This window comes from Anopheles stephensi, chromosome 3 (genome assembly GCF_013141755.1).
Source record: "Anopheles stephensi strain Indian chromosome 3, UCI_ANSTEP_V1.0, whole genome shotgun sequence".
NCBI lineage: Eukaryota > Metazoa > Arthropoda > Insecta > Diptera > Culicidae > Anopheles > Anopheles stephensi.
Genome location: NC_050203.1, coordinates 88,552,286 through 88,578,625, shown reverse-complemented (window position 1 = coordinate 88,578,625; position 26,340 = coordinate 88,552,286). Strand labels below are relative to the sequence as shown.

Below are 26,340 nucleotides of genomic sequence, written 5' to 3'. Positions count from 1 at the left end.
GCAGTCTGGTGGCCGAGGCGATAACGGCGCCGGTCTTCACTCGGCAGGACCGGGGTTCAAATTCCACCTAGACCGCCTCCCCGTACGTAGGGCTGACTACTTTGCTACGGGTATAATTAAGTCTCAGAAAGCCAGCAATGGCAGACCGAGACCTCACGAGGTTGTAGAGCCAAGCAAGAAGAAGAAGAATGCCAAGGAACAGGAGAATGTTGAAGGATGATTCACTGTTTTGTCCTTTCTTAGCAGATTGACTCCTTGTTATTGTGTTGCTCCCTTGAAATAATGTGTTGCTGTCGGTTCAGTTTTTGATGGAAACGGAGGAGGCAGTAGAAGGAATAAGACGTAAAAAATTGTTTTGTTCATTCTCTCTCTCTCTCTCACACACACACACACACACATACACTCTCTCAAAATGGTACTATTATGCATCCCCTTTCTTCCGGTTCTGGTTGGGGTTTACCCTTACACAAGTAAGCACTTTCTGTGGTAGTCGCTCGAAAACAGAATGCTTTATACGAGACGAGAAATAAAGCGTATTAGTCATCCGAATTTTTATACGAAATCCTCTTGAATTTCCTTACTTAAAGGATAGTGTTCGGAGGTTTGCTGCTATATAGGCCGACCAGTTTTTTGCCCTTTAGCTCGTGTGGTCACCCTCCCGTCTCTCTTCCCGTGAACCACAATCATACAGAAAGGGAACTTCAAGAGCGTTATTTGCGGTTTTGCAAGCATCGGCAAACACTTAACATATATAATTTTGTGCTTGTTGCCAATCACAGTGGCTTCTCTTCGTCAGCATCCCTTTTAACTGAAAGATACTGTACTACTCTGATAATCGTTGGTTTTACAACAAATGAACGATGCCTCTTCGTGGTCGAAGGAAATAGGGCGGGGAAACCTCAACAAGCGATTGAGAGGCCGATTGTCGTGTGGTTGGCTTTTTCTTTCGGAGCTTTTTCTCTGATTTCCCCTATAGCTCCACTAGGACTCGCAGAAAGTAAGAACGAACTAACGTACGAACGAATCATCAATCCTTCACATCGGGCGTGCACACCGGAAAAGCGCTCTGACCACGTTTAAGGTCGGTGGACCACATGGTGGAAAAGCTCAGGTTTTTTTTCATTCAATCTTTTTTATTTTCTGCTATTTCTATGGTTTTTTTTTGGGTCGATCGCTTGAACTCTTGATGAAGGTATGCGGTCTGGGACAGCGGATGGGTGCTGCTGCTGTGGTAAGCATCGTTTGTTCGTTCATTCGTTTCAACCCACAGTTCTGCCCTCCCATTCTACCTCCCCGCCCCTCTCGAGCCACCAATCTCTAACCAACTAACCCACTCGCGTGCCCAGTATGACGATCTCATGAGATTAAAATCAGCTCGCCTCATCATCATCATCGTCGACAGGCGTCATCATCATCATTTGTCTCGACTTTTATTCAGCTTTCGTGCAGTTCCATGACCACGATGTTACACACTCCATCATAACAACACTCCATAACAGTCACGCTGTGGTATCGGGCATTAGAGGCAGAAATTTGATGGCACTGCAACCGTTTTTTGTGTGCGTGTGCGAAAAATGGAATTTTCCTCTCGGAAAATGAGGTAGAAGTATCCCGGAGGGATAGAGATGGCTATTTTTTGGCCTGCCTAATACTGTGTTTGTGTATTGGTAGTTATTTTATTTTCGATCAAATTTTGGCGTTGAAGATTCACCAACAGATTTCAAATTCAATCATCATTAAATACAGAGTTTCTTTAGTTTCCTCAGGAAGGGTATCAGACATCATGAGTGCAAATTTCTTAAATTGGCCTAAAGGCAAAAACCCAGTCCGTGAAACAACAAATTTCTCTCACTGTATTATGTCGGAAAACAGTAAAAAACAGTTAGCTGGGGTGTTGATTTCTTATTGGTTCTTATAGGTTTTCGAGTAATGGAACTTGACACGTTGGACGAGGCATCCGTTATGCGATTTATTGTTTTGCAAGCTTTCAAAGTGTTAGTAAAGTACCGTACGCAAGTAACATCCACCAAATAAAGCGAAACCATCTATGGACCCTCCTTTTGTGGCGAATTGATTGGTAATGAAACCCTGACCGAAAACTTAAGATCCCACCAGCAGTCGTTGAAAGAAAACCATACCTTTGCGGGTTCTCGTTGTAGAGGTTAATGTTTTAATAAGGTGTTGTTTTTGCACTAGTGACTTTCTTTCCGGAACACAACTTCCAGAACACGCTTCCGGGTACCGATTAATAATGCGATCGACACACCACCTTCTAAGGACATCGAGGTACCGGCTCAGGCTTTCCCTCTAAGGTGAGAAGCGCAAGCCAAAGTTTTGGCTTTACCGCTATTTACCGCTAGCTTTTCACCTATTAGTCAACACCAATCGGTCGGTCAATGGCAGTCTTTCATACCTTTTTTTTGGTTGGGCCCAGATTTGTACTTATTGTACTTCGAAGCGTTACCTCCAGAACTGAAATTATTCACCCTCAATATCGAGTAAAACCGTATTTGATTGATAAGCAATGGCTGTTGGGGAGGAGTTTTGATTAATTGAATAATTACGATGGTGTGTTTATGTGCACGTGAGAGGTCAATCAAATGAAGCACTTCAAGTGGAACAAATCGTTACACTTCGTGAAGTTCATAAAAGCTAGAAAAAAATAGGAAAACAGTGACCAAGTGATTTGAGGCGTTTTCCTTATTGATAAGCTAAAAGGTTCTTTTCGGTTTGTTGTTGTGTTTAATCGACATGGAAAAACGGTAAATTGCAATCATTCACACCTTCACAGGGAAAAAGAGAGCGAAAATTAAAAAAGGAATCTTTTATCACTTGGTTACCTCTAATGTTAAATGAACTTCTGAGGATAATAGGGGTAAGCATTGAACGATTCGCATCCCGCTAGAAAATTACCAATCCCTTTGCAAACTTCGCCTTTTTGGTTCTTCGTTGTAAGAGCTGTTGGGCAAGCAGTCCAAAGAAAAACAACCGATATACATTGTCGCCTTCGTCATCTGGAAGTGGTTGGGATATTGCGTCAGTTTTGGCACGCGGAGTTTGGCAAAATGGAAAAACCATTAAACTTGTTTTTCTATCCACATACCAACGCCCTAACCCTAGACCGGATTCCATTAGCGAGAAACCTCCGTTGTGCGCGTGTTGAGAGTGACAGATTCGTCGGATGTTTCGTCACTAGCATTAAAATCCTACGGTCAGAAGCTTCGGTAGCGCACGGCGTGGGCTTAAACCTGTACGACCCAGAAATGAATGGGTTTTGCCATTGGTTGGCATTTCCTGTGTCCATAAATCTTGCATCAATCTTCCCGCTACACAGACCTGAAAGACGACGACAAACAGTCGACAAACGGAGTATTTTTACCCGTGAAAAACTTTGCTTTTGAAAATTTTTCCTCCAGCGCTTCTTCTTCTACCAAAGATGATCTGTCTTCTACCAAATGACCTGTATTAATTTTTGCTTTAAACATGCAATCCTTTTCTCGCAAGAAGAAAGAATACTTGAACATAAAAATTCTCCCGCGCTTAAAAAATGCGAATGCGTTTATTTTCCTGCAATCCTGATCTGGAAGCTTTCCAGGGTTGTGTGCGAAAAAGAAGGGTTCGAAAGTAGATTTTCTAGTTGCTCCCTTGGGCTTCGGCATGAGTTCTCTCGACTGGACATACGTGATGCAATGCAGGAAGAAAGTGTAGGAATAGCGAACTTTTGCAGAACCGCAGATTGCAAACTAACAACAACAACAACAAATCTTTCGCGTTTCAGATTTTATCGCAAAATTTGTTGTTCTGGAGGTCGAGTTCAAAGCAGACGCGTTTAAATGTACCGGGAACGGGTTGTGCCAGCGCGCGTCAGAGGTAACTGAATTATGCGTACCTTCTTTCGGAAGCGTGCATTAAACGGTGGACACCATTGTATCGTGTCTACATCTACGTGCCGGGTTCGATGTTGTGATTTGTGTAAATTTCATTTTGTTTATTTGAACTTGTGTGTACGATTTTTCTTGTCTTTTTTCTTTGTTTCGGTAAACTTTCGTTTGGAGCGAAGCGTTAATCTTTCTGTTTTGGAAACTTTTGAAGTTTCCAAAGGGAGAAAAAATCTTGAACGAACTTAAGAAACTCTTATACGGCCAGGCCGTTTCACTACAATAAAAATAATAATAAAATTTAACCTCCAATGTATCTTTTATTCCACTGAAAAATTTCAATTGCTTTTAGCTTTCCATAAAATAGCAAGACCGCTAGGCCGTCCTTGATGAATATATAAAAAAAAACTATAGACTATGCGTTTGCAATTGTCTCTAGAAGAATCTCCAATAATTTTGATTCCTCTTGAGTTGCATATCTATACCACTGTGCCTGGGACCCTTTTCTGTATGCAAAATTCTTAATTCAACCCAGAAGCTGTCATTCTGGTACACTTGCCACCAACCGGGCCGATGACTCTTCTAGAAAACTTTTCCTTCCCACGGCAACTGCGCACGGTGGCTGGTTGAAGTAGTTAAAACATTCTTAACCCCCTCGCTTGTTGTAGAAATTTACAGGAAATTATTGAATAAATTGTCGAAAGAGCAATATTTCGCCTGTTTAAGGCAGCAGCTTTTCTCAAATCCCATCCAAATCGCCTCCCTGTACACACGGCTGACTACTTTGCTTACGGGTAAAATCGAGCCACAGTACCATTCAAGGTTTAAGTGCCAAGAAAAAAAAGTAGGCAACACATTTAACACATTTTCAATTTATAAAGAAGGCAACCAAGAGCAGGTTGATTAATCTTACTGAAACCTGATTGAAATATGTGGGCAAAGTGAGCTTTCAGGATTTTAATTAACGTAGCCCAGTTCCCGGAAAGCACCAAGAAAAGCAAAACGCACTTTAAGTGTGTTTTGTAACCTATTTTGCCCCGAAAAACATAACACCCCGTAAGAAATCGCGTTCTTGGCCTACTGAACCAAATTTCCAGCACTGTAAGTTTTGTTTTTCCTTCCTCCCTTTGGGCGCTCATTGTTTTTTTTTATATTCTTCTTCTTTGGGGGGAAAATTATATGCATGTTAATCAATGTGTATATGTGTACTTTATTTAGAGCAGCTACAGGAACTACCTGTTTTTTTAGATTGAAACTGTAAGCCTCCTTATAGTCAGAGCAAGTAGATAAAAAACGAACAACATCAAACCACGAATTGAGACTGATAAAACAAGGTTTCGTAGAACTGTTTTGTATCGCAGTTGCCTTACACAGAGCACTTGAAATGTTTTTCATTCCCGCTTTTTGCACCCACTGTACTAAGGGCTTTAACGGATCGGCTTATTTTTTCGTTAGCTGATTATAATTATATAGATCTTTCGGTAGAAAGCCTCGCTTCCCATTTCCACCATCATTTCGATTCTTTCGTACTTTCTGCTCGTTAAACCACGTTAGACGGAGGTGTGAGGATAGTTTAATTGGTGCGAGCTGTTCCACGTCTGTGCCTTATTCTCTTAGTCATTTTGCTTAATTTTCTATTATGAGGAGAAGTGCGTCCGTATTACCAATGCCTTCAAGAACCCCATTAGTGCTTATGGCAAGGCAGCAATAGGATAGATTACTTCACGCAAGCCTTGTACACCACACAAGTTAATTTCTATCAATAGAGTGAAAAAAGAACAAAGGATGCATCCAGCAAGAGCGGAAAAAAGGATCTGCCTTCTAACAGAAAAAGTTATGAAACGATCGATTTGGCGTCGAGGGACTGCACAATGTGATAAACGACGAGCTGTCTCATAAAATAATAAGGGGGCTCCAAGTAAGACAAGGAGATCGTCTTGGCGCTAGTAGAAAGCTACACGGGAAAAGCCGTTTTCCGTTGGACGGGAAGCTATTTAAACGGCTCGAAAGCTGAACGGTACATTTTTCCTCACACAGCGCAATATTATGTTGCGTATATAACGCAACTTGCGGTTCCAACCATATTGTCGGTCGAGATCGGTCTTCTTTCAAGCTTTCGAGTTTCTGACTCAAACAACAGACGGCCGGGTATTGTTTGTTTGTTGCAGCGAATACAAGATACGATACGCAACAATAAATGTATCAAAGTTTCCCTTCTTGACTAACTCGGAAAGAAGGCACACACTTTTGTTGATTCGTGCGTGCACACCAGTTCCGTTGCTTTTCAGTCACGTTGCCACTGATTAGACGGAAAATTGAACGTTATTCATGGATGATTCCAGATTCAAGAATCCGAGGGACCGAGGGAAACGATCGAACGATAGACGATCGGCTACGATTAATGATCGTGTCGGTTCCGGATCGGTTGTCACAGTCCGAGGCTTTTACACAAATAACCTACACTAATCGAGTTGAATCGTGTATTAGAAAAGGCTGCGTCTTATTTCAAAACGGTGGTGAGAACTACATTCAACAACGTTAGCAATGTATGACCCCAATCGAGAGATAATTAAAGGTCTAATCGATGCGCATTTTTTGTTTGGTGTGGATCCGGTAGGCATTATTCTCATTTTCGTTCATCGAAATAGTCACCCTGTAATCTGTCCGGATTGTAAGGAAAGAAACGTAAATGTGCTAGATGTGAAATGTATGTGTGTGTTTGAGTGTGATGACGCGCAGACATGCATCAGGCTGGAGGCACAGCTGCATCGCATACAAGGTCTCTTTAATATAAAGGTCTCGTAATAGAAGGGCGGTCCGGTGACAGAGGCGATAACGGCGCCGGTCTTCACACGGCAGGACCAGGGTTCTCCCGTTCTCCCGTAGTGAGGACCGACTATCCAGCTATGTGGTGTCTTTAAGTCTAGTAAGCCAGAAATGGCAGGCATGTCCTTAGAGGTTGTTAGATCATAGAAGAAAAAGAATAAGAATAAGAATAATAGAAGGGTTTTAGCAGCTCTTGGAATAACAATGAAAAGTAATATGACAGTTGGAAGTCTGAGTCGTATACACGATGTTTTGTTGTTGTATGCGTGTTGAATGTGATAAAATTTTTAAGCAACAATTTATTTGAATGATATATAGCGTTTTATAGCTCTTGGTATTGAATAATAAGTCGATGAAGAATAGAATTTTAAGCACTAAAATGTTTTGTGCTTACAGGATTTGTCAGGCCAGTTCAACAGCGTAACACAGTCTCTCAAGAACATAACATGCTTCCCCGAAAACGTACATGCAATCCTAACTCTCTTTTCAACTCTTTTCAATATGGGAAAACGAAATTTCAACTCCATAAAATCCCAACTCGACTAGGGTTAATGTCTATTTTACGGAGCAGTTTTTGATGCAATGTTTATATGTTGTTTATACTTGATACTTGAATTCAATTGATTGTTGTCAATTGGGAAGGCGATTTCGTTGCAGATTTCACACGACAGGACCAGGGTAAAAATCCTATCCAGATCGCTTCTCCGTGGACCGTGATTATCCAGCTATGGGTAAAATCAAGCCAAAGAAAGCCAATAATGGAAGGCCGAAACCTTTCGACGTTGTGGTGCAAAAGAAGGGAAAGGATGCTATATAAAAAAAACATCAAACAACCTCAACATAAATACCCATTACCATGTGTAATAGGCCTGTTATAGGCCTTTCAAATGTGTTTTTTTTTTTATAATTTCGGAATTTCGCTCTCAAAGTTACTAGACAGAAGTTATCATGGAGGAGATAAATAAATCAAAGTGACTAGACAGAAGTTATCATGGAGGAGAAAAATGAATTAAGCTCGACCTATTTAATTTCTGTCACATTCTTCTTCTTCGGTGGCACTACAACCTCGAAAGGTCTTGGCCTGTCATTTCTGGATTTCTGTGACTTGATTTTACCCGCAGTAAAGTAGTCAGCCTTACGTGCCTTCTGTCACTTTGGAGAAGTATAATTATTCCAATGCTGCCATCATATGTGAAGCATGAAATTTTCTGTCAAAGAGGCGGGGAGAAACAATTTTAATAGTGAAATTTCGGAATTATTCCAATCAAAATTACCATTACCAGGCCTATGACGATAAAAACATAAGGTAAGGTCGTCTGTCAAATCCGTTATGAAATTTGACAGAACCAAGTGTAAATAGGCCTATTACACGTGGTAATTTTGGTTGGAATATTTCCGAAATTTCGCTGCCAAAATGTCTTCTCCCTTTTTGACAGAAAATCTCATGCAGCACGTGTGATAGCTTCTTTTTCTTCTTTGGCACTACAACCTCGAGAGGTCTCGGCCTGCCATTTCTGGCTTTCTGTGACTTGATTTTACCCGTAGTAAAGTAGTCAGCTCTACTTACGGGGAGGCGATCTGGATGGGATTTGAACCCCGGCCCTGGCGTGTGAAGACCGGCGCCGCTGTCGCCTCGGCCACCGGACCGCCCCACGTGGTGGGACGTGTGATAGCAGCGATGGAATAATTCTACTTTTCCATAGTGCCAGAACGTAAATAAGTCGAGTCGAATTCATTTTTCCCCTCCATGGTAACTTCTTTTTTGGAAGCGAAATTCCATAATTATTCCAACTAAAATTACCACGTGTAATAGTGCTTAAAAAAAGTATAAGATGGAGTTGTGATTTCAACCATGATTGGTTAACCGTGGCTCTGCAGCACGATATTTGCATACCGATTAGTGGATTCTAGCAATTTGTTTTTTTTTTGTACAGAGTCATTAAAGATTTTTTTTAGTAATTTGAAACTTTTTATAATCCATGGATATGCCTTTCACATCTTTTTTGTTTATGCAGTGATAGGCACTCATGCGTTGTTTTTTTGACGCACGTCTAGACGGAAGGGTGGTGATTGCTCTATGTTCAGTATTGTGTTTTGACGCTGTCGAATGAGTTTGATATCAGCCAAACTGCGTTGCGGTCTTTATTCAACGACAAACATTTATTTTGATGCACAAGAGACAACAGCAAATCGTTTTTCAGCGATATTGTGCAATTTTTATGACCGGTACCGAAATTGTTTTCAGATAACGACACAGTTCAAAATTGACAACTGTCAATTGATAGACGCACTGCGTCCTTTTTTTGACTTTTGATTTTTGTGACGCATCTTCAAGGTATATGTATATTGGAGGTAGAGTTGTTTAGAGCAAATTGACATTTCTCAACCTGACTTAACAGTTACGTGGTCATCGAGGGGAAGGGTATTGAGAAAAGTGATGGAAGCGTCGGAGGAGACGCCGGTGGTGGTATCACTAGCGATTTTTTGACGACAAATGCAACCAAATGTCTTCAATCCTCTGTGGGACAACATTTGATATGCGAAGATGACCCGTAAACTAACGAAATTGCTCAAGGGGCTGAGAATCGAGGCTGTTTGTTCATGTTGGTAGCCCCATACTATATGATTTTGTGAACAAACACTGACATATCGCTACTAAAATGGTGGTCTCTCAAATCGTCAAAAATTCACTTTTAAATACACCTGCGCATCTTCAAAGACGGCAACTGTCAAAATCTAACATTTTCAGAAAACGCAACGTTTGACGCAAGAGCGCTTACCACTACCTTACAAAAATCCTCAATTATGAAAAAACAAATCGGAATTCTAAACACCAACTAAAGCTGCCATTGCTGTCTACAAGCTTCTAAGCAAGTTCAATGGGAAATAGCCTATCCAGTTCACCAGTCACGGGGTTTTCCCTTCCATGCTCATCTCTCTATTCAACCAGTGCATGTCTGCGTGTCCCGTTATCACACAGCGTATTTCATAATTTTCCGCAAATAAATAAACACATCACTTCCTTCTTCCAGTTTTCCACTTCCTGGCCCCGCTCCCGGACAACCACGCATCGAGCATACAAATGTCCGTTAATGGAAGCTCGTTTTTTTGTTGCTCACTTCTTCGTAGTCCTCGCTTCGGTTACGCTTTGTCACCGTCACACCGGTCTTACCGGAGCGTTCACGTTATCCGCGTAACTGTTGCCCGTATGTGTCACCCGCAGGAAAAACGGTACACCTCGCCCCTGCCACCTCGATCAGAGACAACATTCCACTGGGTAAATGAATGCCCAGCGGCAAGGTTGGATTGGAAGATTGTGCCGAGAGGGATGACCTAGAAAGTAAGCACTTTTCAAAGCCGGTGCAAGTGTTAGTTGGAGTTAGTTGGGTTACAAGCCGGTCTGGACCGTGGTCTGCCCTTCGCACCTCGGGTTTGCTTTTGATTGTGATGGCAATCTATCCTGGGCTCTTGACTGCATATCCAAATCGGATCGAGCAGAGGTAAGAAGACGGAACGCACCATTGGAGACAGTTTTCTGAGCTTCTGTTGCGTATCAGAATGAGAGTAAGGTTTCTCGATACAAGGCAGATAAGTATATGAGATGCTTCAATTACTAAATAATTAACCCATATTAAGAAGAGCTATTACTTCTGTAAATGCCTCTCAAAGATTATGTTGGAAAAAAGTAAAGCATCTGTTTAAAAGTTTCTTCTTCTTCCTTGGCACTACAACCTCGAGAGCTCCGGGCCTTTCATTTCTGGCTTTCTGCGACTTGATTTTATCCATAACTGGCTGTCAGTTCTGCGTACGGGGAGGCGGTCTAGATGAGATTTGATGCCCGGTCCTGCCGTTTTAAGATCGGCGTCGATATGGCATTGGCTACAGGACCGCCCCAATGTAGGCCAAGCTATCCAATGTAACATTCAATTTCTACAGAGGGATAAACCGTCGTCGTGTGGCCAGACATGTTCTGGCTCAAGATGAAAGCCTGAAATTATGAAAAAAGTACACGGAAAATTGGTTTACAGTTGAGATATTTATCGTTGCTTCAAAACGCATCGTTTATTATTGCGAAATGCGATGAGTTATTGCATTGGAAAATTAACAACTGCTTTAGGAGTAATAAAGCAAACAAATGGAAATAAATTCTCAACTTAGTTCACCTCTAAAGTGTTATCACAGCCCCGACTCGGCGACACATGGTTATCCAAATAATGAATGCAAATTCGTTTTCTCTTACCCAGTGTTATAATCGCTATTTTGTCCACAACAATAAATCAACGCTAATTACCCCCGAAAAAACTCAACTCAACGATCCAGGGTTTCCTTTCTGTTGAACGTGGTTTTCCTCTGTTGCTGGTAATCAATCTAATCACGGCGCGCCTTAAAGTGTTATGATCGGCAAACACGGTCACTAATCAATTTTTATGTTTATCTATTGCCGACACACAACATCATCATCGGTGTTTGAAGCGACCTGGTTTGTGTCGGCATTTGTGTGTTTGCTTAAGGAACTTTTTGTGACCGTTTTGTTACAGAAAAAAGGGTAAAACGTATCACTTGGTTTAAGAAGTCAGACGAAGAAGAAGTTTCTGTGCTTTTGTCGATGATTGATATGTTGGTGATAATAGTAATAAAAATGATAACACTTGTGGATATTTCATACGTATGCAATAGATAGGGCCCAGAAATTTTTTTTGCGCTGACTTATGTGTCTGCGACATTCATTCGATTTTTCTGTCGGAGGTGTGCAACTGGAGTGCAATAAGAATATCACACTCCAATATTGGGAACTGGCTAAACGTGAGGCACCGCCAATCTGTCTACCCTGTTGCTCTGGTCGTCTCTCGCGCATAATTGAACCCAATTCTATCTAATCTTTTCTGTGCTTCGCTGCTCGTATTGTGAAGAACGGATGGCAAACTGATGAGATTCACTCAACCACGGTAAACGCGATTCTACGCCCAGTTCTAGCAAAATTCCACGCAAGCGCCCCCACCACCCAAGGCAAAGGATTAGATCCGGTGTAATGAGGTCGGTTGCCTTGTTTGTAACTGCTCTCCTGGCACAGACGCACGGAAAGAAAAAGAAGCAAAGTAAATTGATTATTACGGTGCTGTCATGTTATATAAGGTGATAGGGTGTAACAAGAATTGGTCAGGAAGACGAAGAAGATACCAGAAACGGGAAAAGCGACTAGAAACTGAAGCTCAGCTATCGATCGGAAGTGGTTCTAGTAGATGTGTTGCATTTCCTAAGCTAAATTCTTTCTTGTGTGTCTGACGATTGCAAAAGAAGGTAAATCTTGTCAAACCGGAATCTACAGCTCAGCTTGCATCGGGGTCCGATCATCGAGCGAGGTGGTAATAATGTTTCCCCTCCCAAGCCACCTTGCACCCGGCAGCGCCGATCGAGGCCGTCGCATGTTTCTGTTTTTTCTGTGTGCCAATTTTTATATTTCAACTGTATAAAAGCTGCAGATCGTAGGATCAGGCGAATTTCGTTACGTTATCTAGTGGATCGTTGCAGAGTGTCAGACAACACGACACGCTAGTTAATTTTATGCTGTCCCTACCGTGGTGGAGGGAATTGTTAAGGTTTTAATAATAAGCTGAAGAACCTGTTCCACACGTGAGAAATTACCGGTAGACTTTGAAATTACAGGCATTTTGAGGATGGGGTTTTAAATTCGCTTTATCTTAACGGGACATCCCTTACACAAATATTAAAAGTGTTAGAGCATGTTATGGTTCACAAAAAATTGAAGAGGACATTGCCCGTCATTCTCTAAAAAAAATCCTCAGCCTCTCGGTTTCCAAGTTCGGTTTCCGTTCCGGTTTCAGGTTCGATTTCAGTTTCGTTTTTTCACGACTTTCACATTGAATTGAGAGGTCAGCTCTGACATGGATATTAGAATTCTTAGGACGTAATATGGGTTTTAAATTGACCTCATGGAACTTGATCTTTTTTTTAAGATATCTCAGACTCTTCCATAACAAATCTGGAAACATACTGTGAACATAAATTTGTCTCATAAATTTTGGACCCACCATCGCCCATTTAGACCGCTCTCATGAGTTCCTAAAACCTTAGTAGTCGACTCACGCGGACTATACTCCCGGGGACCTTAAACCTACCCGGAGAACCTCTCTCATCTATTCTCTGACAACTCTCAAGACCAAGATGTTGGTCCTACTACTAAGTCAACCCTGCGTTCACATCGCAACACTGGTAAACAAACTTCCTAGTTTCCCAGTCGGCAAACCTTTACAACGTCCTATCGTGCACTTTCTCTGCGTGAATTTATGAAAAAGCACAGCGCACTTGATGCTCTTACACCGGGATCATTAATCAATAAAAGTAAGGCAAAAATATATCGAATGCCACCATAAACTTGACTTCGCGAAAGCGACCCTATGCTGTCGGTTGAGAGTGAATAGGAGTAAAAAACAGTGAGTATCCAAAAATTATCATCAAAAGTACACGTACACCTAGCCTGTTGTCGCTGAACTACGTCGACACTCTCCTACTCTCTATTTGGGTCGACAGGCTCCAGTAAATCACTTATCACTGATCACTTCGCTAAGCGAGAAAAACACTGATGATTTCCCATTTACGTACAAACGAACATCACTTCACCTTCATCACTTGCTTTGTATCATTTTAATGAGCGCACTAGTACACTAGAAGAATTTAGGAAACGCAATCAGAAAATCATGTGTGGAGAAAAAACAAAGGATAAATAAATAAATCAGACCTCAAACTACACTTTTTTCTTCACCAACATCACTCTTCATTCACTCGAATGCGAGACACGCAATTCTCGTTACACACAATAAACACACACACTTTACCGTGATCCAGTGCTGGTCGAATTGAATGAAAACCAAGTGCTTCCTCACACGGTCGGTCGGTTGTTGTTGGACACTTTACATTTGACAAAGCGCACGCATTAAGGAGGGTTATGATCACGCTGATTAACTTCACTTAGAAACAATTCCCAGGCGTTGTTGCGGTTGTTGGAGCAATGCGTTCGTTCCAAACCTGACTGGCTTAGTCGGGTGTCTTGGTTGGGTGTTAAGGGCTTTATTTTACATATTTCCGTTACGATCGCGAGTTCGCTTTTTAAATTCTGGCACGTTCTTCTCGTCGCTGACGCAATCGGCACGAACACACAGTCGGAAGGAAGAATTCAATTACTAACGGCACTTTCTTTGCTTTTTCTGTGCCGGATAAATATCGAGGACAACCGTGTGGTGCTTCGTCATATGCCACTGTCAAAAGAACAATCGAGTGATCGCGTATGTATTCTGGATTTTTTTTTGCCAGCATTACACTTGAATCGGTTTTATTTTCTTCTTTTATTTATTATTTACCATTTAATCACTCTTAAGGCACAGAAAAATAAAACTAAGAAATGGAAAATCAACTGAACCACCTAATTTCCGATTTATCTGAACGACTGTTTTCGATGGAATAACTTCAACCAGCCGCAAGCAACGAACGTCCGTGTTTTCACCTCGCGATCGCGCGCGGTCCCGCAAACAAATACACACACATACACGATCTTGCGGTAAAGAAATAAGAAACAAGAAGGTTCACCTTCGGGCAGATCCCGTTGCTTCTCTTCGCGTTTCGCGCTTGCACCTCGAAGAAGGCCAACGTTCCCGTTTTTGTTTCTTTTTTGATCGGCTGTTCGCTATGCGGCTGGTTGGCCCGTGTTATCTTCTCACACATATCGAACACTTACACATTTACACATATATACACACACACACACATTCACTTGGAACCACGGTGATCACGATCGCGCCCGCTCTTGAGAAGGAATGTGCGTTTCAGTTGCTAGCGATAGCAGCTACAGCACCAATGGTAGGCTCTGGCTGGCTGGCTCGAACGTTCGCAGGTGACTAACTGTTGGAGCAATGCACACGATCTGACGGACTGCTCCCTCGATGGGTGGCGTTGTTGGCTACTCGCGCACCACTTACCAACTCGATCTTCTCGCGCATCCACCATCTAGCATGGACTCCGAATTGCAGCATCTCGCGCGATCGTCATCCGAACTAACAGCAACTAACTGACGATGGGTCACATACTTCGGACACAGTGAATTCTTGCTGACCAAAAACACGCGTGTCGAATATCAAGGCAGATTCGGATGGGTTTCCTGTGCCACTTTTCCGCTGTGAATGCGCTCGCGACGAGAGCACCAGCACGGATAAAGCTTTTTACCGGCCAGCCAGGCAAGGATAAGTTTTTTGGCACCCGGGTTTGTATCCGTGTACCGAAGGATATACTCTCGCGCTTGCTCTTTTGATGAGAGAGCAATTGGCCCAATTTTCCCGACCGCAGTTTTTCTCTCGCGACTGGAAAAGCGGTAACGTATGAACTCACAGCATCCGACTGCGTTGACATTGACGCGCGTGCTCCCGCTGCAAACGACGAACCGGCCCTCGTCACTCATGAGTTCTGATGAGATCCATGATGCCGTTGCGCTCGTCGTGCTTGTAGTCGTCATCATCATCGGGAAAAGTAACTGTTCTTTGGACAACATCTGGCCCCAATTGGGTGGGGGTTGTGAGAGCGAAGTGGGGTCGGGTGGTCAAACGAAAGCTTTGTCTAGGTTTTTTCCAGCTTTTTCTACCCCTTTTTTGTAGTGTGCGGTTATAGCCTCTTGGCTTGGAAACAAAAACGCAAGGAGGGCGAAGTAAAGGAGGGCGGGTTGGTATGCGCTACTACCCCCGTGACCTGTCATGTGTGTATGTGTGCGTGTGTGTCGAATGGATAAATATTGTTTCACGAACTGGAGCAAATGCCCACTCACAAGAAATGAGCGATTTGTGTATGTGTTGTGTGTTGTTGCACACTATCTTCCTCTCTCTCTCTCTCTCTCTCTCTCTCTCTCTCTCTCTCTCTATTTTGGATCTCTTTTTTCTCTCAATGGCTTTCTAGTGGTAGGTGCATAACGCTACAAACTGCATAATCACCGCTGTTTAGTGCTTTTTGATGCTGTTGCATTAATCTGTTTTCTTCTGCGCAAATAAACTTCAGCCGTTTGGCTTTGATGTTTTTCAAATAGTTTACGGAGACTTCTCTTTTGTTCTCTGTTGATGAGTATTCTTATAAATTATTTTTTGGTTTTGATGACGTCAATTTATTTATTTTATTTATTAATTAATGATTACGAACTGATGTCGTATTGTCTGATGACGTTAATTGTTTACCTTTATTTCTAGTCACCGTTATAAATTTCCTATGAAAAACAACTCTAATGAGTTTAATATTTATAAGACTTGTCAAAATTAATTCGAAAAATTATCCTTAAGCCTCGAATTTAAACCATAAATATCTTCACACGCTAACTTGATTCTTCGAAATGCACTTGTCTATGCATCTTTCTTTCTCTCTCTTTCTCTCTCTCTCTCTCTATCTCTCTCTTCTTGCGATTTCATGCTCGCTTGCTCTCTTGCGATTTCATTCCCCTCTTTTGTCATAAACTTGGAATGAACTTTCTACGTTTCATGTGCGAACTGTGCGATATGAAATGAACCTCGTTAATCGAAGACATACCTTCTGAAGCGGGAATTAAACTTCAAATCCGAGGTGGAACAGTGGAGTTGGTGCGTTTTAGGAAATCCTTCCAACCTCCAAATATTGCCATTCCCCTAACCTTTCCAGAATGACTTCCGGTTTCCACCCGGAAAGCAGGAAAACCAGACAGTTTTCCATTATCCTTCTTGGACTAGCAGTGAATTGAATAGCAGCATCACGAGCAGTCCATAAAAGCCTGGGGATGCAGATTTCCGAAAAAGGCCATATATTTTTCATTAGAGCATTAAATCACAAATTGATGAGGTGAGCCTGGCAAGTAGACTGTCTCGGGGAACTTGCCCTAATTTAAATTGAGCCCCCAGTTTTGATTAGCATTTTCACGGGTAAAGCCGCTTTGAGATGCGAAAATATTCTTGATGAGTGAGCACTAAAATGATCCGCGGACTTCATAAGATCAGAAAGTGACGAGTCATTAATTATGTCAAGAGCAAGAACTGCCATCCAACTGAATCGAGTCCTTGGGCTTGCCTGTAGATAAACTGCGGATTGACACATATGTCAGCTGCCTGCCGTAAATCGTTCAACCCTGGTTGGAGTTGTGTCCCTGAAATGTTCGGTGTGTGCGTGTCTATCTGATAAATGGGATTTTGGTCGAGCTTAGTTTTCCGTTCCTTGGGATCATTTTCTTATTGGCAGTTCTACAAATTTACATGGTGAGTGAAGTGAGCAAGTCCCTGAATGCCTGGATATTATTGAACAACCGAGCACACGCCGTCTTTCTGGTAGGTAAATAAATGGGCAAGATTTAATAAATAGTATGTTTTGGTGCCCTAACCACGTGACAGTTCGTCTGGAAAAGTGACACAAGCGGAGCGTCCAAACGAGATTGAAAACCAGCGAAAAAGGCTAGCTACTTGAAGCAGCAGAAAACGGGGGAGGTGTAGCATAGAAGGCTAATAAAATTCTTCACCCTCATGCGCGATGGAGACGCCCGCTCGTTCTCGCAAAAGGTCAATAAATCATTCACGTTCCATTAGGCAAGTAGTCTACCCGCGGCAGCAAGAACTGGCGACTTCGGAGGGTGTGTGCGTGTGTGTCGCTGATGACGTCAGGGAACCACGCACGATGCTAGAGCACGTGATAGCGACGTCGCACGACCATATCCGAATATCCGGCATAGCTCGGTTTTGAGTTCGGTTCTTCGAGGGTTTTTAAAGCAAGTTGCATCAGTTAGACACCAACAAAATTAGCCGACGCAAAAGGAAACGAAGCCATTTTCATTTTATTCACGTACGAAGCCATTCACGTACTGAACGTCCTGCTGCTGCTTTCTTGGTTTTCTGGCAACAACAGCAAGCAACAGGAACTAGGAAAACGTCATAAAAACTGCAACAAAAATGGAAAATAACTACAGTTAGGCAATTTATGATAATGAATAGGAAGAAACGAACCTAGGAAAAGTACTAAACAAGAAGTAAAAAAGCAGACATGAAAATCATTTTTCAACTCATTTCATTATTTTTCGTTCATTTTTTAACTGTTTTTAATATCTCTTCTTTCATATGCTTCAAGTTCTTTTCGTTTGTTTATGTTGATATCAAACTAATTACATTTCTTCCTGATATTGGACTCCTTTTCTATCTTTTCGCATGCTTTTTGGAATGTGCATCTTGTTCAAGTTTCTTGAAATTTTTAAATGCATTTTTGATTGTTACAGCTCAAGCCGACGTCTTTCGTTGTCTTGCAATCTTTTTTCTTCCATTATTCTGGATGTTTTTTCAGCTTACTTAATACTGGCGCCAAATTTTATTTAATCTCGTCAACTACTTTCATCTCGTCGGTTGCCTTTTTTGCATCCACCTTCTGCTGAGTTCTTTAGCCAGTCCGACGCGTTCTTTATTGTATTTTAATTGACTGGAGCTTGGAGATACTGAAATGGTATTCATTGGGTGGGTGTTGGCTATGTTAGATGTTGGTGCTCAAACTGCCCAAGCGCAACCACACAAACCTCCCGGGAGGAAGTCATTTGGGGCGAAGTAGTAATGTTGTAGCAGCTGTTACTGCTGAACGACATGCTATACAGTGGGCGATTGATAGGAGACAATAAGTGTTCGGATGGGAGGGACGGATGAGGTAGGGAAAAATGTTATTGTCATCTTTCGCTCAAAACCTCAAACGCAGATGACGGCCGGGAGACAAAAGGGATGGCGTCCAACCGTGGAATGGTCGGTGTCTTTTCTCGTCGTAGGCATAATCTTAACAACACAGTGCTACGCTGGCGTTGTTAATTGCAGATGTGCTGATGTCCTGTGGTGTAAGAGAGTATAGATTTACTGCTTTCTGAGACCAGGTTTCGTTCTGAAGCAGTATGCAATTCTGTACTAGGCCAGTATGCAATTTATGTGATTACAGCGTACTGAATTTTTTTTTTTTAATTTTTTTACACATTTTTCTCTATCATTTATCATAATAACTTCAAAATTCTCTCCAAATTGGAGAGTCTTGTCCGTTTCAAGTGTATTGGAATAATTGGAGCTAATTCTCTCCTGGCACACACACACTTGCAAACTTGCGGTCATCTTGTAGCAGTTTTTGACTCATCACGGTTCCTACTTAGCGGGTCATTGAACCCGACTATTAACAGGAATTATGGTGAACTTGAAACTTGAGCCGCTTCTCTAGCTGCTTACGAAAGCTTTTCTTTTGCTTATCCGTACTTTCGACGAACAGGTACGGTTGGAAAATCTTTCCACGTTATTACCCACTATATTCTCCGTTTGTTTGCAGCTTCCAGTGCCAATGTTTTCATTCTGCAGCCGTGGTTCGCAATAAAAAATTCGACTTCCAAAAACTTCTCCTCCAAGCGGAAGCAGATGATAAGTGTTGAAAGATTTTTGCATGTGCTATGAGTGGGCATTACTAAAGACCCAAGGAATGTATTCAGAAGAACCTAAAATTGGGACAAACTAAGTTGGAGCTCAGATCACTTCCTCCTAAAGCCGCGCTGTGCGTCCTGTGATGCTGTCACTGATAGATGCTTCATATCTATAACCGAACGGGAAATCACATCACACTCACAGACACACTGCAGCTGGCAGTGGTGTTAGCCTGAATTTACTCGTGCAAAGTGAAAACTTCAATTGCACTACCAAAACAGCCTCAATACTCTAGATGTTTATCTGTGGGTGGTGGGAAAGTAAAGAGGGAGAGAAAGAGCCATGAGAAGGTTGGAACTGCGCTGAATTCTTGTATTTTATTGTGCAGAAAGTCGAGATAGTATGCTTTTCTTAACATTTAAAGCGTACCTGGGTCCTGTTACTGGTAAAGGTGTTCTTTTCTTAAGAGTTTTTCCTATACTAGTATGCTAAAGAGGAGTAAATAACGATTCACAAATAATAAAACAGATGTAAGTGATAAACACAGTCGGCTATTGCTATGATATTGTGATGATTGATCCAGCTAACCCTTTTTTGTAGTTAGTAACCGTGTAAAAGCCGGTTCACACGAAGCGCAACTCCAAACGCAACAACGATTTTGCGAAAAAAGGCTGTTAGTATTGTATGGAAATCTGTCAAAAACCGATAGCATTTTTTTTGCAAAATCTAGTTTTCGCTGCGAGTTGCGCTTCGAGTGGACCGACTTTAAGAAAAGCGATTTTCTGCTATCGATAGGTGAAGGTAATTTGTGTACAGATTAGTTTGCCCTTCATTCCCATAAATCTATTAGTTTTCACAAATTTTTAAATTTTACAAACTGCGTGATCGATATATTCTATAACTTACTTATATAATCTATTAGAATACATGCAAAAGAGGAACAGCAGAAAAAAAAAATATTGGCTGGGTATCAATAAACAATGGCTGGCAATCGTTGCATGTTACCTCTTCGTTTGCATGCTCTCTTGGTGGTGAATGTCCTGGTACTGCTCGTTTATTTGTCTCAAAAAACCAAAAATATCCGAGCGGTTTCATGATTCCCGATACCAGGAGATCATGCGCGGAGGATGTAGTTCGATCAACCGGAAATTCCTCGTCGGCTGTGGCAAAATCGCTTTAGATCGACACGACCTGATTTCGATTTTTTGGTACCAGGAGAGCATCCAAACGAGGATGCTGCGGTTGTTTATTGTCAGGAGATCATGGGAGAGTGATCGACGCTGTTGGTTAGTCAGTTGGAGAGTAAATGCACTGGTTCTTTCTCGCTATATTCTCTTTCGATTGTCATTTTCTTACCGTCACTCTATGTCACCTCCTTGTTTACATGCTCTCTCGGTGTTGAAAGAACCAGTGTTGGTTGTTTTCGGATCTCCCGGTCCACTCACGTGTCACTGCTGTTTATGCCAGTAGCTCGTAAGTCATTTGCGATGTTTTATAGTTTTCTTTCTTGATGGAAGTAAATCTTTCAATACACATTACTGCTGTCATCTCGGTATACTTACTAAAACTGTAACGTAATAAAAATGTGAAATGTTCTTCGATTTTAAAACTATCATGCACAACTACAATAATTTGTTGTCTTTTGATATTCTTTTTGAACACTCATATTACGTTTTCTCTCAACCCTTCTACGACTTTATTGATAGAAAGGAACATTAAAGCGCTGTATCTTTGTTGAAGAAGATTGTAATGACGGAAATTGTGATCTATTTTCTTAAGATGCTAAAGGTCCCACCCTTCAGAAAGAGGTTCATCTACAGTATGTCACCCAAATAACCCTTCTTCAACGTACAGATGCCCAACTATCCAGATAGGCAGTCTCATGTCGAGTGTATAAGTGCCACACAAATCGGAATAGAAGACTTTAGCTTAAAGCAAACAAATAAAAGGAAACTGTGCCCGTTCCGTGCAGCCCATTCGCGTGTAAAGCTATCTGTTAACGATCATTCAACGGCTCTCTCTTCAGCGAATTGCGGTCCATTCGTTTGTTTTACCGAAGGTGAGCTTGAATTGATGCGAGGAATGATGAAACCCAACTAACAGCTAACAAACACCCAAACACAACGGTTCCGTTCAGCTCCGACGCGTTTTTCACCAATTGCAGTTTCGTACACCGGTTCCCTGCATCATTTGTTCCTCCTCGTTGAGTAGCTGGCCGAAGTCTTCCCGCAGGAACGGTTTGCATGATCCTTCACCGAAAGAAAACATTTCGCAATGCTGCCAGGGACTTGGTGAGATACCAACAACAACCTAATATGTGTCTGGCTCGCCCTAACAAGCTGCCCGGCATTTGTTTTTCCACACTCGACCGACGATCATCGTCGAGCAGCGATTCAGCATTCCCGTGTTGTAATGGTAGCTTTTAAAGTGCATAATCATCTAATATGATTGTTTCCGAAAGCGCGCGATAGAGGAATTCTCATTTAGACGGCGAGATGTAAATGTGTGGCGCTTGCTGGTTGGTGTTTGGAGCTGCCCCCGTAGAGTGTTTGTTGTTCTAACCGCGGCTTGCTTAAGCTCCATCACGCTTGCCAGCTGTCGATCACGAGAGCACAATTAGACACCATCACTATCATCATCATAACTGACGTGATCGTTTCTCACTGTTCTGTTCTCTTCTGCTCTGTTCCTTTCGTTTCTGTACGCAGCGTGGCCAGCGGTTTCCCGGACTCAAGAACCTGCTTGCTACACCAGAAGCTTCAGATGCTGAACGTGTGCATGGAACGGCGCACACTACGTGACGGTGGACTCCCGTTTGCGATGCGCCCAGGTACCACAACAACCGCAGGAAGCGGAGGATCGTCGGCAGGTCCAGGAGGAGCTGGCGGTGATCAGTCGGATGAAGAGTTCTTCGACTGTTCGGACGATGAGCAAGAGTCGGGTGCAACGGGACGGTTGTCGCGGCTCGGCAACATGCTGCTCGTGCACTCGGATGAACCGTTGTATATTCCAGTCACGCAAGAACCCGTCCCAAAGACGGAGGACCAGTTGGAGGACGATGCGGAGGTGATGCTGAAACTCGGACCCGGCAGTGAGCTCTGCACGCAGATGATGAGTGCCTCGCTGCTGTCGGACATGGAGAGCTTCAAGGCGGCTAACCCTGCCGGACAGCTGGAAGACTTCATCCGGTGGTACAGTCCGCGCGATTGGATCGAGGAGGAACCAGTCGATGAGCAAGATCCATTTGGACGGAAGGGACGTCTGAGCGCACGGATGCTTATTCCCGGCAACACTTGGCAGACGGTTTGGGAAGGTGCTCGTGCGGTTCCAGCTCGACGACAGAAGAGACTCTTCGATGATACACGCGAGGCAGAGAAAGTCCTCCACTTCCTAGAGTCGCGTACGATCGGCCAGATCGCTCAGCTTACTATAGCAACACTTTTCCACGTCGGCGTTCTAACACTAACACAACAATCCGACGCGGAACGCTCAGTAGTTCCCCAGTACGATGAAACAATCGACAGGATTACAGCGGCCTGCTGTCGCTTGTCACGAGAAACCTGGACTACCGTTGCGGAACGTGGGAAGGGTCCAACACCGACGCCAAGGGTCAACTCCCAAACAAAGTACGAACAGCAACTGCTTGCCGAGATGATGCAGCTCGAATGCACAGTCACACAGGCACGCAGTTTACGCCGAAAGCTCTACGCGAGCGAAAGCTCTCCGGTCGATGAGCAAAAGCTCGCGCAACAGAAAAAGCTTATTTGTGATTTGCTGCAAGCACGTGAAACAAATCTACCAGAGGGCGTCAGTAATCCGATTTCCGGTCGACTGTTGCTGTTGTTCGAAGAGGCACGAAGGGCCGCGAATGAGCAGCAGGGAACAAGTATCGAACAGCAATCGGGTGGCAATGTAAGGCGTTTTCCGTGAGCTGTTTTAATACATCTAAAAAGGAATGATTATTTTATATTCGCTTCTCTCAACTCCAGACCCTGCCGGATCCAATCGAAAAGCAATTCACGCTGCGGCTTAGTGGACATACCGTTAGTAAGGGTGTTGGATCTCCGCAATTCTTAAGGTTATTATAAACTCAACTATATATGTAATCTTTAACAAGTGATTTTTAATCTATTACTGTTTCTCTCTTTTAGAGCAATTCTAATGCCACAAGAGTTTCGGCTGTGTGGAGCCTTCAGCCATAACACCACATTCTGCTAAAAGTATTCCGCCGATATTCAACCGACTTCACAAAGATGGCATTACAAACTGTAACCTAATCTAATCGCGTTCTGGGATTAAGTATCCATAACATTACATGCGCTATTGCAGGTATTCCGCCTATGAAAGACGTTCAAATAAAACTCTACGATATTAATTCCAAAAGGAGTTCTTTTAATTCTTCCGCAATGTTGAGGCACACGCGAGGGATACAAATATTCAGAAAATGTCCAATCCAACATTCTGTTTGAAATTTGGCACAGCTTTTAAGTTCCTTCTGGGTACAGATAACACTTTAATGCCACTAACCCCTACATAACACCAAAATATACTAACGCTAAGCCATCAGAAAGCATTCAAAAAACGATCTGCATACAATGGCTTTTGACTGCGAGTAGGAGGTGTTCAACAGCAGGTTCAGGCATCGTTTATACATCGAACTAGTTGATTCTCAAGTTATTCTCCTTTAAGTGTAGCCTAACAACCTGAACCGTTACAGTCTTGTTTGTACTACGCATTAATCGCGATCGGATGCTTCGATTTTATCCCAGAAATCAGTCAAATCAACAAATATCCTATTATTTGTTGTTATACATTTCGTTCTTGTCATCTGTATAATCTACACTCTAAAGGTTATAAAGTACTTCCTCCATCTACCACCGGATGGTTTTCCGTACATTGTTAATGAGTTTAAAACTTTATTCTTTTTATATATTCTTACTATCATCACCCCTACTATCGTTTCACATTTGACTTTCCTCCCCCTTTTACCCATATCCACGGTCTTGTCTGTTTCTTTGTCTACTGGCACTCTTTGGCCTTTCTTGTCTTTCTGGCGTACGTGTGAGCTCCATTTCGTTGACTCTTACTCTCGAATGCTATACCAAATCTGTATCTGGCATGTAAAACTATACAGTGAGTGTAGTAAAAGGTACAATGATTTACCTTCATGACGACGATTTGATTTTTCTTTCGAATTCGTCCGCTATTAACAAATACGATTACAAGTACGACCCAGCGCTCCTGAAAGTGTTTGTGTATCTGTTTTTGATTAAAAGATTTTTGTTATACACATAATTATTGTTTCCTTCTGGCTTGCGGTCACTCCGTTCATGCCATATCAGTTGCCCTACACTACGGGAGATAATAAAAAAGGCGAATTTTAGGACATTTAGGGGATCTATCGTGCGTGTTGCCCTTCCGTCTAATAATCTGCCCACTAAAATAATGGCAGCTGGCTGAGAGCAGAAACCCGGGCCTTTTTCGTGCCGTGGCAGTTCCGTATTTCATAAGCTCTAAAAAGACAGCGCATGATTTTTCTTTTCGCTGTTTTCAACATCATCGCAACAACCAAACAAACACATACGGAACGGAATCGGAACAGGGGAAAGCAAAATGGAACCTTATTATACGGTACGCGCTAAACGGACACGGGTCGCAGAAGAAGGAAAATGGTGTACTTACAGATTAATGATTAGTCGCTAGCTTTCGTTCGATTTCGGCTCTCCCTCCTCAGTCGTTTCCATCTACTCGCTGCACATCACTGAGACGAAGCTATCTGGCCTGGAGTTGCTGAAGACGATGTCTTCCATTACCCTTCCCTTCGCCCTGTGTGGCTGAGCTTCCCTAGAATACAACATCAATTCCTAGCCAATTACCATACACACGTACACAAATGTCCATGTTATATCGTAATAAATATATATATGTTTATGTATATGTATGCGTATTTAAGCCTGTATATATAAAGAATACATCTGTCCTCTGCTAGGGCTATGATTCGGTTAAGGATTTTCTACAAGGGAATCCTATATTCGCGGCCATCGACCTCGCTACGGTGCGCGGTTCACTAGAATTTGTTCTCTTCTTCTTGTTCCTCGCATTGGAAATTGTCTTATGGCGGACAGTAGGATTTTTTGCACCACATTGTTTACGCTTTGGCCACGCAATAGCTGCGCCAAAAACAAACGGGTAAATCAACTAAATCGAGTTAACGCCCCGCTTTTGAAACTACACACTCTCTCTATCTAGCTCTCTCTCTCTCTCTCTCTCTCTCTCTCGCTCTTTCTCTCTCTACGTTACAAAGCTACCCCTTACTTAGGCTTAGTATTCGTTTTAATAGATGCGTCACAGTCAAAATCCGGCTAAGCTGTGGAATACCTTTCGACCCACAGCCCACCGTAGAGCAGCAGTACCTTTATCGTCGGAACACGAAGAAGATCATCGATCACACACACAACGCATCATCGTCTCTTTGATGGATGGATGGATGGATGGCGGACCAACACATTCCATTTGCATCGGGATTGGAAGCGCGAACTTAAGAAGCATGTCGTGTCTGGGAGCCCGTTCCCGTTGGGCTTTTTTCATTTCACGGTTGCTCTTTTGCTAGCTACGGCTCTCTGTCCTTGCGCTTCAACTACTTCTTGCGAAACAAGCAGGTCGCGCCCTAGATGAGACTTATGATTTTGTTGGTGTCCTTTGCACGGGTCAACGTCTCATGTCATGCCCGACCAAAGATGGCCGACACATCGCCAGTACTCTGCGAGTGGGGCATCGCATTGCCGTGATGATGATGGTGGTGGTGCGCGGACGATGTGGAAGACGCGTACTTGGACGTTCCGTTTATTGTCTGCGTACTGCCGCTGGTGCTGATGCCGTGATGGTGGTTGTTGTTGTTGTTGCTGCTGCCACTCCCACCTCCACCACCACTGTGAAGATGGCTGAGACCATGGCTGTTGTTGTTGGTAAGGTTCGTTAGGCCTGTGGCAGTCACTTTCCGGATGTTGGTTAACCGATGTAGTGAGGATTGCTGTTGTGCAGTTTCGAGATCGGTTGCTAAAATGAAAATCGTTGTAAAACGTAAAAAAAAGGAAAACTATTAGTACTTGATCGTCTAATAGAGCAGAATGGTCCTGAAAACGAATCGTGCGACATTAATGGACGTGAACGAGAACGAGAAAAAGAGAGAGGCAATGAAGTGGACG

The 26,340-nt window shown here is 42.8% G+C and overlaps 3 protein-coding genes across 24 annotated transcripts in view; 1 reads left to right on the top strand and 2 right to left on the bottom strand.

The window, feature by feature from the left end:
• LOC118514157 (leucine-rich repeat and fibronectin type-III domain-containing protein 3) overlaps positions 1–15,164 on the bottom strand; it is a 96,847-nt gene extending 81,683 nt beyond the window's left edge. For 3 of the 14 annotated variants that reach the window (XM_036060788.1, XM_036060784.1, XM_036060787.1), the window contains exons 1-2: positions 14,455–14,769; positions 13,196–13,387 (exon numbers count right to left, since the gene is read on the bottom strand). The gene's annotated coding sequence lies outside the window, so the exon portion shown is untranslated. Of the gene's footprint in view, positions 1–13,193; positions 13,388–13,461; positions 14,158–14,306 lie in introns of those variants that run through there. The other 11 variants (XM_036060773.1, XM_036060785.1, XM_036060786.1 and 8 more) reach the window with 9 other exon arrangements.
• The window catches only part of LOC118514156 (rab3 GTPase-activating protein catalytic subunit), a 106,885-nt gene extending 83,367 nt beyond the window's left edge, over positions 1–23,518 (top strand). Inside the window, exons 2-4 of the mRNA XM_036060772.1 lie at positions 21,844–23,047; positions 23,125–23,213; positions 23,287–23,518. Of these exons, the coding sequence (XP_035916665.1) occupies positions 21,844–23,047; positions 23,125–23,213; positions 23,287–23,353 (1,360 nt within the window). The 3' untranslated portion in view covers positions 23,354–23,518. The remainder of the gene's footprint in view (positions 1–21,843; positions 23,048–23,124; positions 23,214–23,286) is intronic.
• Positions 23,519–23,986: 468 nt separating this feature from the next.
• Positions 23,987–26,340, bottom strand: part of LOC118514158 (dual specificity tyrosine-phosphorylation-regulated kinase 2) — a 59,866-nt gene continuing 57,512 nt past the window's right edge. For 8 of the 9 annotated variants that reach the window (XR_004906580.1, XM_036060790.1, XM_036060792.1 and 5 more), the window contains one exon: positions 23,987–26,191. Coding sequence is in view for 7 of the 9 variants with exons in the window: in XM_036060790.1 (XP_035916683.1) it covers positions 25,857–26,191 (335 nt within the window). In the remaining 2 variants the exon portion in view is untranslated. The remainder of the gene's footprint in view (positions 26,192–26,340) is intronic. The other variant, XR_004906579.1, reaches the window with a different exon arrangement.